General features: G+C 49.4%; 1 protein-coding gene across 1 annotated transcript; it reads left to right on the top strand.

Annotated features, from left to right (window-relative positions):
• Positions 1–3,149: 3,149 nt before the first annotated feature.
• Positions 3,150–5,541, top strand: LOC132446598 (gastrin/cholecystokinin type B receptor). Its single transcript, XM_060036947.1, has one exon. It carries the CDS (start codon positions 3,493–3,495, stop codon positions 4,936–4,938), a length of 1,446 nt encoding a protein of 481 aa, XP_059892930.1. The 5' UTR covers positions 3,150–3,492; the 3' UTR covers positions 4,939–5,541.
• The last annotated feature ends 6,909 nt before the right edge of the window (positions 5,542–12,450 follow it).

The raw sequence follows: 12,450 nt of genomic DNA, 5'->3' as shown, positions 1-12,450 counted from the left end.
ACTCTGCTCAAACTGTTGGCCCCTCCTCCCCCATCACCTCACCCCCCCTGTCACCCCCCCACCCCACCCCCATCACCCCACACCCTCCCCCCTCTCCCCCCCGAGGGGAGCTACTGGCGAGTGCCGAGTCATTACTCCCTTTCACCGTGTGTGTGTGTGTGTGCTCTGAGGTTGCGCGCGCGTGTGTGTTGGCCATCGTGTGTTTGTTTACTTTCTGGACTGTTCCAGGCCTGCCTGCCTGCCTGCGTGCGGTACAACGTTCCCGCCCCCCCCCCGGAAAACGGTTGGAGGGGCCGCTTGCTCTTCCCGAACCAAGGTCGGTGGAGCAGCCGTGCGCGATATGTTTGCTGGTACACGTGTGTGTTGGTGGTTGTGTGTGTGTGTGTGTGTGTGTGTGTGTGTGTGTGTATGTGTGTGTGTGTGTGTGTGTGTGTGTGTGCGTGCGTGTGTGTGTGTGTGTGTGTGTGTGTGTGTGTGTGTGTGTGTGTGTGTGTGTGTGTGTGTGTGTGTGTGTGTGTGTGTGTGTGTTTGTGTGTGTGGGCGTGCGTGCGTGTGTGTTTGTTTGTGTATTGTGTTTTTTTTAGAAGGGATTCACTGAAAGCAACAGCTCCTTAACCACGTTGGACACAAAGGCAGGTTCACTCCCACGATGGTATTGCTTTGTAACTTTTAATGTGTTTATAATATAATATAAATAAATAATACATCTGAGTGTCAGGCAAAACACAATAATAGAATATGAAAAAAAAAACGTGCGGTTATTATGAACGTTGATGTTGTGTTTGGACTGGGCATTGTAAACAAGTGCGATTTCATTTGGTGGGTTTGAATTGTATGCATTTAAATGAAGGCATTGTTTATCACTTAATTTCATCACCAATAGAATCCCATGCAGTGCTTTGGCACATCCTGCAGGTCGCTGCGCAGCTTCTCTCTATAGTTTATTTACAGCTCAAACCTTTTCATCTCAGGTCCCATAAAGACAACAATTTCAGTGTGTCCTGGGGGACCAAATCAAACGCAAACTCTGGGGGAAAAAAGAGCATTCAATGCTGTGAGGCTTGCGACCCCACGACTTCCAAACCGGATCACGTACCATTTCTGGGTCCTGACCCCCGCCGTATCCAGGAGCGGTTCTTCACGGAGCTCCATGCTCCATCCCTCACCTCACCATCCCGTCGCTATGGCCGGTCGCAATGGCCCCGTCGCTATGGCCCCGTCGCCATGGTGCGTCTAGGGCCGCGGTCGCTGCTCAGCAGGGTGGAGGAGAGGGGATGTTGGACGGGGTCCATGCAGTCATGAGTTTATTGAAAAAAAACATCACCCAGTTGGACAGTCTGGACACGATCGGTTGCGTAATGCGTCTCATGTTATAGGGGCAAGGGGGGAGAGAGGAAACGGGGGGAGAGGGCAATGCCTATGTGTGTGTGTGTGTGTGTGTGTGTGTGTGTGTGTGTGTGTGTGTGTGTGTGTGTGTGTGTGTGTGTGTGTGTGTGTGTGTGTGTGTGTGTGTGTGTGTGTGTGTATGTGTGTTTGTGTGGTGTGTCCCCAGGCATGTCTGTGTGTGTCTGTGTTTGTGTGTTTGTGTGTGTGCCTGGAGGGGGTGATGGTTTGGAAGGTTGCACGGCTGTCTGTTGGGGATTATCTTGTGAGTAGGTGGGTGAATGTGTTAATAGGACTAATACGTTATAATGTGTGTGATCTTCGGTCAGCAACACATTAGTAGGGTGTTGTATTAGCCTGAAATGGGCAAATAAATATACTTTTTTCATCCTGCGTTTCCTCCTGCCTGCACACTTACACACACACACACACACACACACACACACACACACACACACACATACACACACACACACACACACACACACACACACACACACACACACACACACACACACACACACACACACACACACACACACACACACACACACACACACACACACACACATGCACACTAACACCCCATTATTAATGACCCTGACATTTCACCAGTGAATGAGCTGTCTCTCTCTCAGTCTCTCTCTCTTTCTCTCTGTCTCTGTAGCTGTCTCTGTGCCTCTCTCTCTCTTTCCATGTCTGTGTCTATATCTCTGTATATATCTGTCTCTGTATCGCACACAAACACAAACCCAGACACACAGGCCCAGGGTGTGTGTGTGTGTGTGTGTGTGTGTGTGTGTGTGTGTGTGTGTGTGTGTGTGTGTGTGTGTGTGTGTGTGTGTGTGTGTGTGTGTGTGTGTGTGTGTGTGTGTGTGTGTGTGTGTGTGTGTGTGTGCGTCAGGTGGGGAATGATCACCCCCTACTACTTTATATCACAGATTTACAATCCAACATGGACTCCCAGCTGTGGGCCCAGCCGTCTCATTTCATGCTTTGCTTCTCAAAAGGTGCGAGCAACACGGAGGAAAGGGCAGTCAGTCGTCCGAGAGACAAGAGACGCCGTCTATTTTTACAGGCAACGACCAGCAAGACCCAGAGGTCTTCTTATATTACACTCATGACGGGACCTCTTGCTGGGGCTAAATCAAGCCCTTCAGAGGGAAATTACCTCCCATCTCCGCTAAATCCTCTCATCGACGGACGGTGTGTGTGTCCCCGGGGAGCGAGCGACGGACCAACCTCTCACTCTCTGAGGATTCATACCGGAACTTTAATGAGGAATTACGGAATAGCGAGCTGGAATTAAAACGCGCGCTGCCTCAGCGCCTGCTCAGAACCATGCGTGTTGGTAATTCGTCTGAGAAACACATTTAAACACCATTAAGTCGTCAACATTAAAATGGCATTAGCATTCATTTAAGATAGCAGGATGAGATTAAACACTGACGGCAAGACCCATGCACAAGCCTGCAAAGGCTTTATGAAATACACACGCGGTTCGGTGAGATACCTTCATGAAACAGAACCTAGAATACATATTTAACATGTTCGATCTATGTTTCTGATTATTTAACATATTCATAACATGTTTACTTAATATGATGATGTTTATGAATATTAATAAGTCATATTAAAGTGAAAAAACTGCAGTCAAAGTCCTCATATATGATTTGCATAATTCATGAAATATTAATGTTGTTTATGCTTTCATGGTTAGAATGAGTACATTTACCGAGAAGTTCATGTAAATGAAATTTGGACAACAAAGAATTTCCCTCAATCTGTTTTTACCTCACCAACCCACATGTTCAAATAGAAAGTGAGCTTTATTTGGATCTGCATCCTGCTAAGTGTGTGAGGGTGGCAGGGATGGATGTAAGTATCTTACCACATCCGCTGGTGGTGGTGACACTTAGAACGGGCAGGGATAGTAAGAGACGGACCGCGCGCCACCTCACAGTGCAGCTCCGACCAGCGCACGAGACACTGCATGGGATGACTCGGAGCGGAGTACTTCGTATACTCTGAGTGGTATAGGCCTACTTATCACACTTTGAGCGGAATGCTGCTTGCGTCTTTTCTTCGTATCCAGGCACGCGCAGATAAATGAAAGTGGTTCTAAACGGCTCGCTGTGTTCCCGTCGCGGTCCGTCTGATATCGGCGGCTCCTCGCGCCACCTCCTCCTCCGGAGTGATGGACACTTTCCAGAGCGCGTGCGATGTGACCGGCCGCGGGAAATGAATCTCTCCAGGATCTACACGCGGTTCGAGCACTTCTTATCCGCCAACTATTCCCTCTGGGAGGACCGTACCCATGACTACAACTGGACCTTCCTCAACCCCAACCCCTTCTCCGTGGACGTGTTGTTCTCGGGCCACGAGCCGGGCACCATCGCTCTCGTGGTCATGTACACCGTATCGTTCATCGCGGGGCTCGGCGGGAACGTCATGGCGCTGCTGGTACTCACGCGTAAACGGAACCGGCTGTCCGGGGTGTCGGCCACGCGCCGGCTGCTCGTCAACCTGGCGGTGTGCGACATGATGGTGGTGTGCGTGTGCATGCCCGTCAACCTGGGCCACCAGGTATACAACGCCTGGGTGTTCGGGGACCTGATGTGCCGCGCGGTGCCCTTCGTGCAGGCGGTGTCCGTGTCCGCGAGCGTCCTGAGCCTGGCTGTCATCAGCCTCAACCGCTACTACAGTGTGCACAACCCCCTGCACGCGCGCTCCTTCTTCACGGGCCGGCGGATCCTGGGCATGATCTGCCTGGTGTGGGCGGCGGCGTCCGGCCTGTGCCTCCCGCTGCTGTTCATGAACACCACGCGGGCCCTGGCGCTGCTGGACGGGGCGTACACGGTCACGGTGTGCGTGGAGGGCTGGAGCCAGGTGCGGCTGCGGCAGGGCTACAACTTCCTGCTGTTCTGCTCGCTCTACTGCTTCCCCGTGGTGTTCAACCTGGTCATCAGCTGCCTGACCGTGCGCAAGCTGTGGGGCGCGGACGAGAAGCTGCTGAGCGAGCCCAACCAGCAAGGGAGCGCGCAGGTGGTCTCGCGCATACGGGTGCGTAAAAGGATCGCCAAGATGGTGCTGTCACTGGTGCTGCTGTTCACCCTGTCCTGGCTGCCCCTGTACGTGGTGGACATCTGGATCGATTTCAACATGCCAGACTCACTGGAGCGCGAGGAGGGGAGCGAGGTGAACCACTTGCGCCACGAGTGGATCCTCCAGGGGAGGCCGTTCGCGCAGTGGCTCGGGCTCACCAACTCGGCGCTCAACCCGCTGTGCTACTGCTTCGTGGGGAACCTTTACCGGTCGGCCCAGAGGTTCCGGCAGAGCTACCGGGATAAACTGTCCTCTGTATTCAGCCTGTCGCTCCAGCAGCCCTCCACGTGCAGCTCGCAGAGCAAAGCGACCCCGTGCGCTCTGGCGCACGGGGAGAAACGCGCGCCAGGCGTCGCGAGCGCCTCCAAGGTTTACGGCCAGGGCGGGAACAATTTGGCCAAGAGCAAGAGCCTGTCGGCCGTGACGGTGTGTGAGACGGTGTTTGACTGACAGTGGGTGAGACAGTGTGGGACGGAAAGTGTGTATGTGAGCCAGTGTTTGACTGAAAATAGTGTGTGTTGGACGGTGTTTGACCGAGAGTTTGTGGGACGGTATTTGACTGAGAGTGTGAGTGAGCCGGTGGAGGACTGAATGTGTGTGAATCGGTGTGGGACCGTGGTGTTTTACTGAGGAAGCCGTAATGACACACCCGAGACCCTGCAAGTAGGGAGGAAGGTGTCGGTGGAAGTATTGCCCATTGGACCATTTCACGTGTATATACATTTTGCGTATGTTGTCCAGTAGCCACAAAGTTTAATTGTATTAGACATTTATAAACAGTTTCATATCAACCTGCTATTTGCTGTTAAATAGTCTTCACTGGGTTAAACAACAACATCAACAACGTGTGCATTAAAAATGTATTTCCATATATCTGAGTCATCCCGTCATTACCTACAAAACTTTTTTCTTCAATAATAATCCAGGAGATAATTTAGCTTTTACTATCACAAAGTTTTCGTTTTGATTTTCGAAAGGTCCCCTATTGAAAATATCTGATAAAGGATTAAAAAAAAGAAATGAAACACAGAGCAAGCTGTTAATCTTTTCGATGGCCGGGCTTCTGGGCGCGAGGCGCGCTGTTCCACATGAGCTGCTCCCTGACGCGTCATCCTGTTGACAAGCTCTCCCGCGAGACAACCGCTCCTGGCGGGACGCGGTGCAGAAAAAAATGAAAGAGAAGATGACTGACACAATCAACAGCCCTGTTGATTTATATATATAATTTTATTTTTTTATATATATATTTATAAAATGTCTCATGTCTCCATGTGTTTATCTCCAGGGCAAAGTGTGGCATGAAAGAAAGACTGACAGACTGTGAGAGAGAGAGAGAGAGAGAGAGAGAGAGAGAGAGAGAGAGAGAGAGAGAGAGAGAGAGAGAGAGAGAGAGAGAGAGAGAGAGAGATCGTCACATTGAGTGAGTGTCATATTGAGTGAGAGAGAGCTAGAGAGTCACATAGAGAGAGAGTGAGAGACAGAGAGAGAGCAAGATAGTCACATTGAGTGAGAGTCAAATTGAGGGAGAGAGGTATTCACATTTGGTGAGAGAGAGAGAGACAAAAGCAGAGACATGAAGGATAGACCTGATGGCTGACAGTGAGCTATCCGTTACCAACTGCCTTATTCGTCCTGACATGAGGACTACCAATTCATGAGCATCAGAATCAACGTCACACACAAGCACACACACAAACACGCGCACACACACACACACACACACACACACACACACACACACACACACACACACACACACACACACACACACACACACACACACACACACACACACACACACACACACACACACTTCAATTCAAAGAGTGCAACTTCCTTTCAGAGTACTCTAGTGTTTCATGAATATATAATATATTTGTATTGTTTCATACAGGGAAAGCAAAACCGATAAGCTCCCCTCCTCGCGCATAAACACCTTTCTCTAAAGATGAATATAAATACGAAAAATAATATCATAAGCACATTCAGGTGAGCAAACTTGTTGCTGTGTGTTGGTGTCCAACATTACATTTACGTTTACATTTAGGGCATTTAGCAGACGCTTTTATCCAAAGCGATCCAAAATATGTACATTTGTCATAAGAAGTGCATCAATATATCGCTGTCGGTACAGAAAGGATGTTCATAGAACCAAGTGCAAGTACAACAATTCCCCGTGTTACAGCAATGATAGCAGCTACTGCAGTTGCTACACAGTTAAGTACTTTAATACAATACAATACAATACAACACAACACAATACAGTGTGAAATGGTGGCCAGAAGGGGGAGGGTGGCTATGCAGTGTCGAGGTGGACTCTGAACAGGTGAGTCTTGAGTCTTTTTCGGAAGATAGTGAGCGACTCTGCGGTCCTGAGAGCGGCAGGGAGCTCGTTCCACCACTGAGGTCCCAAAACCGAGAAAAGTTGTGACTTTGCTGAACAGCCTTTGCTAGCTCTTAGCGATGGCGGTTCCAGACGTCCAGCTGAGATAGTTGAGCGGAGGGATCGAGCTGGGGTGTGCGGCTTTAGCAATGCTTGGAGGTAGGCAGGGGCAGTTCCATCGACTGCCTTGTATGCCAGTACCATCGTCTTAAATTTGATGCGAGCTACTACAGGGAGCCAGTGGAGGTCCCGGAAGAGGGGGGGTCACATGGGAGAACTTCGTTAGGTTGAACACGAGGCGCGCTGCCGCATTCTGGATGCGCTGCAAAGGTTTAATCCCAGAGGCAGGAAGTCCAGCCAGGAGTGAATTGCAGTAGTCGAGGCGGGAGATGACCAGTGATTGGACTAGAAGCTGAGCTGCTTCCCTTGTGAGGAAGGGCCGGATTCTGCGGATGTTGTAAAGTGCGAATCTGCAGGATCGGGCCACCGCGGTGATGTTTGCGGTGCAGCATAACTGATTGTCCAATACCACACCGAGGTTTCTGGCAGTTGGAGAAGGAGATACAGTGATGTTCTCAACGGTGACCAGTAAGTCCATGTGTGGGCAATTCTTCCCTGGGATTAGGAGGAGCTTGGTTTTGTTGAGGTTAAGCCTCATGTGATGGGCACTGTCCAGGTGCTGACGTCCGCAAGACATTCCGATATGCGTGCTGCTATCAGGGCGTGTCAAATGCTGCGGAAAGGTCGAGGGGAATGAGAACCGATGAGAGGGACGAGGCTCTGGCAGCACGGAGGGACTCAGTCACAGCGAGGAGAGCCGTCTCAGTGGAGTGTGCCTTCTTGAAGCCAGACTGGTGAGGGTCAAGGAGGTTGTTAGATGAGAGATAGGAGGACAGTTGGTTAGCAAAACAGTTTCCTGGGGTTTGAGGCGGAGGAGTTGATTTTGTTCCGGTAGAAGGCAGATTTGGTTGTTGACACACAAGATGTGAAATCTGAAAGAAGGAAAAGATAGTGAGATAGATCATTAGGACAGTCTGATCTCTTCCACTTCCTCTCAGCTGCTCGCAACTTTGTTCTACAAGTCCGCAGAGGATGGGACAGCCAAGGAGGGGGGGGGGGGGTGAGGATCGCGCTGGTCTGGAGTGGAAGGGACAGAGGGAATCCAGGAGGAGGAGAGGGAGGATAGCAGAGTGTCTGAAGATTCATCTGTAGATAGTTGAGAGAATCGTTCGATAGAAGGTAGTGAAGACGAAACAGTAGAGGCAAACGTAGAGGGAGAGGGGGATTTGAGGTTACGGCGAGTGGTGACAATGTGGGGACTAGAGAGGAGGGGGGAGAGGATTTCAAGGGGAGAGAAAAATCAACAAAGTGATGGTCAGACACGGGGAGCGGGGTAACGGAGAGAGCAGAGGTGTCGCAGGACCTGGTGAATATTAGGTCAAGCTGCTTCCCGGCCCTGTGTGTGGGAGGAGAAGGGGTTAGTGTTATCATTTAGTGCAGTAATTATTTAAATAACAGGAGCTTGTATGACAGTTCTGTGTGTGTGTGTGTGTGTGTGTGTGTGTGTGTGTGTGTGTGTGTGTGTGTGTGTGTGTGTGTGTGTGTGTGTGTGTGTGTGTGTGTGTGTGTGTGTTTAAATATGTATGTTTATATGTTTTTATCTGAGTGTATAAATGTCCTGGTGATTGTATGTGTACGTTTACATCGGTGTGATAAGCTTGTATCCCACAAAAAAAAAGAGTAGAGTGTCTGGGGGTGCCGGGGGGAGGGGGGGGGGGGGACTATTTGAGGTGTGTGTCGCTAGGGGTCTTCAAGGCTGGTGTGGATCGGCGCAAACCAGGAACCAGCCCACGGGCTCCAGAGCACAAAAGGAGTCTGCGATGGGAGAGAAGGAAAAAAAAAAGCTCCACAGAATTATGACAAGCTTCCCCCACTCTCTTGATCGCGATAATCATGCAATCAGTCGGATAACTTCCAGCTCTATCTCTGTTTTACACAGTCCATGTGCGTTACACACCCAACAGTGCTTGGCTGGTCTCACACGCACACACACACACACACATCTAAAGACTGGTGAGGGGAACCAAGTTCAAACAGACCCCCTCGACTTCAGTACACGACAGCGTGACCGCCGAGGGTTCTGACTACATAATGCTCCTATCTCCGCTCCAAGACCAGGAGCTGGAGGGGCCCCAAGGAGGCCCCTGGTACTACCAATCCAGCCTTACCCGGGCTGGACTAATGAAGCCCTGAAGGACCCTCTCTGACAGCTCTCTCAGCAGCCGGAGCAGCCGGAGCGGTACACACACGCGCGCGCGCCCGACCGCGCGCTCTCCGTCGTTGAGAGCCGTCGCTAGCTGGCGCTCTGCCTCTCTCCGTTGGGAGTCTCTGAGCCGTACTGGGGTTTGAACATCCAGGGATGTTGGATGTGGCGGTTAACAATGTCGTTTGATGGAACATGATGGCCCAGCCGAGGGAATGATAGCGGTCGGCTTTGCTCTGATTATCCTCTTCTTAGATTCTATCTGGTAATGTATTAATTTGGTAGGCTCACTATACGCTCTGTCTCTGATGATTGACGAGGAGCAATAATGAAGTCATTAATTATAAGATAAGATAAGAAGACAGGGTAATATATACATAGGCGGTTATTACCCTGGTACTGAGTTACATTATGGGAAAGCAAAGCAATGTATGCATCTCAATTTAAACATGCAAATGACTTGCCAAACTAATTAATTGCCACAGTTATTAATGTTATTGTGATATGCAAATGAGCAGCTGTGCATTAATCCCAAATGCTACAAGACAAATGGCTTCCGAAAGGACGTGATTGCGGCTGCGGGTTCGAGGGACGGGACGAGAGATGCAGTCATCGAAGATAGAGGGGTGCACCCCATGTCCCAACACATCCCATGATGGCCCATCCCATGTGGGGCCCCAACACTGTTCCCACACACGGTTAGAAACATGCCTTCTAAAGGAGTTTTTTCAGTTGATACAATTTGCAATGGATTGTACAACAGAATGAGATCCATTTTCCCACATGCCCTGTGTTCATAATTGCATTCCATTTTAACCGTGACTCTCTGATTTGCTTCTCTTTCTGAGCCAGTCGATTTCAAGGTCCCACCGACACATGAGCCATGCTGCAGAAAAACACTATAAATAAAGCATTGAAATTATAATGATGTTCCGGGGTGCATGTTTTTTTTGTGTTCCTATGATGCATAGGAAGTACATACAAACAAGTACGAGCAACTACCATGTCCTTATGCAAGACGGGTTGCTCGAATCAAGTTCTTAATTCCTTCTATAGACTTCATTAATATATTCTTCTAATATATCTTCCCTATAGTCCTCTAAATGTTTGATTAGATCCACTTTCAGTGAACCACTAGCTCTCTGGGTGTTCAGTGAAACGCCTCACTGCTCTTCCAAACAGCCGCAGAAAGAAAATGCATTCATAATACATTCCCCAGCAGAGGACTCTAAAGGCTCAGTTATGGTTCCACGTCGACGCAACGCAAGGACCACGCAGACGCTTCGACACAGACGTGAACCTGTTTGGGTTCTGCGTCAGGTGTTAGTAAGCGGACCAATCACAGCCCTCGCTGCTGCGTTGCCTCGACGCAAGCTTACAATTTTTTGTGGGCCGCACGTCAGGCCCTCACGGTGGACGGAAGGAGGGTCTGTGTGAGGACGTAACGGGTCTGTAAACCCCCTCGGGTTTACAGACGTGCAACCATAACTAAGCCCAAACGGGTTGCGTGGACCAATCAGAACCGCCGCTGAGTGACAATGTTCAGAGAGCTGAACGGCCGACGTGGGCTTTTTCTCAAGACAACCGAGGTTCCCGGGGACTGGAGTGATCGTCGTTAGGTGCAAAGTCCTCTCCTCTGCCCTCCTCCTCTGCCCACTTATCTCCTCTGTCTGTCACAGGCCTGAGGCCACTGTCAATACGGTACACAGGAAGAGCTATGCAGCAGCGCAGAAATGCTGGGATCCAGGGGCCACGGGCATGACACACACACTCACAAACACACACACATGGACGCACACACACATGACATGGACGCACGCATGCACGCACAAACACACACACACACACGCACACGCACACACACACATAGACACACACACACGCACACTTGGACACATGAAAACCCACGCGCACACACACACAGACACAAAAACACACACAAACAAACACGCATGGACACACACATGGAGACACACAAACACACATGCACACAAACACACATGGACACACAAACACACACACACACACATTACACACACACACACACATGCAAACACTCACATATACAAACACACACACACACACACACACACACGGGGACACACAAACGCACACACACACACACACGCACACGCACACACACACACACACACACACACACACACACACACACACACACACAGAGAGCCACACACACCCACCTATGCACACACTTTATGTGAAAGCCCAGCATGTCAAAATAAGCTATTTATCGAGCCCATTGGTTCCAAACCAGTGAACATGGTGCGCCTTGAAGCAAGACTAGAAGAGCTGCAGGGGCGTAGCTTGGGCCGGGGCTTCCGGGGCGGGGCCCCGGCCGCGTGGGCCCCACCTAGCGCCCGTCGGGCCCCCGCGCAGCCGCGGTGTGAAAGCAGCATAAGTTGTCTGGAGTGAATGTACAGAGGAACTGACCGCATTATATAGACTCTCTTCTCTCATAACATCACAGTCAGGGTGGCTTATATATTTTATCTTCCTCTGCCTTAATGTATGTAATTTGGTTACAGTAGTGATATTTTGGCCAGGAATAAAAAAGTATATACAATGGGAGAAGAAGAAGCTGATTAATCGCGAAAACGAATACATTTAATGATGGAGTCTCTAGCTGTGTTCGAAATCGTTCCCTATCCACTCACTCACTATTCCCTATATAGTGTCCATGATATAGTGCACTATTTAGGGAACGAACAAACGAGAATTCGGACACTACGCTTAAGATTTCTAAACGTCATTTGCGTCAGTAAATGCGCCGGGTATTTGTGTGACGCAGACAGATGCGCCAACATCATGTAAACAAACCTGTCACTCACGACGAAAGCTGGAGGTTGTATTGATGTTGAATGTTACATTTCCTTGTTTAATTCATTTTGAATGTTAAATATTCTATGTTAAATCCCAAATAAATTGTTGACATTTCTAAACGAAAGCCAGAGATTCCATCATTAAATGTATTCGTTTTCGCGGTTATTCAGCTTCTTCTCCTCCGGGAAAACACGACCGCATTGCATTGTGGTATACGGGAGTAACATGTAGGGTACATCGTATGTACCCTATTTTAAGTCCACTATATAGTGCCCTATATGGTGGACCACTGAGAATTCGAACACCCTACAAAATGGCGTGCACCCTATTTAGTGCACTACAGGGAACGATTTCGAACACAGCTGTCTTCGTTTAGAAACGTCAACAATTTATTTGGAATCTAACATAGAAAATGTAACATTCAAAATTAATTTAAAAAAACTTGAACAAGGAAAAGTAACATTCAACATCAATC

The sequence above is a fragment of the Gadus macrocephalus genome, chromosome 18 (genome assembly GCF_031168955.1).
Source record: "Gadus macrocephalus chromosome 18, ASM3116895v1".
Lineage (NCBI taxonomy): Eukaryota > Metazoa > Chordata > Actinopteri > Gadiformes > Gadidae > Gadus > Gadus macrocephalus.
This window is presented reverse-complemented; position numbering and strand designations above follow the sequence as displayed.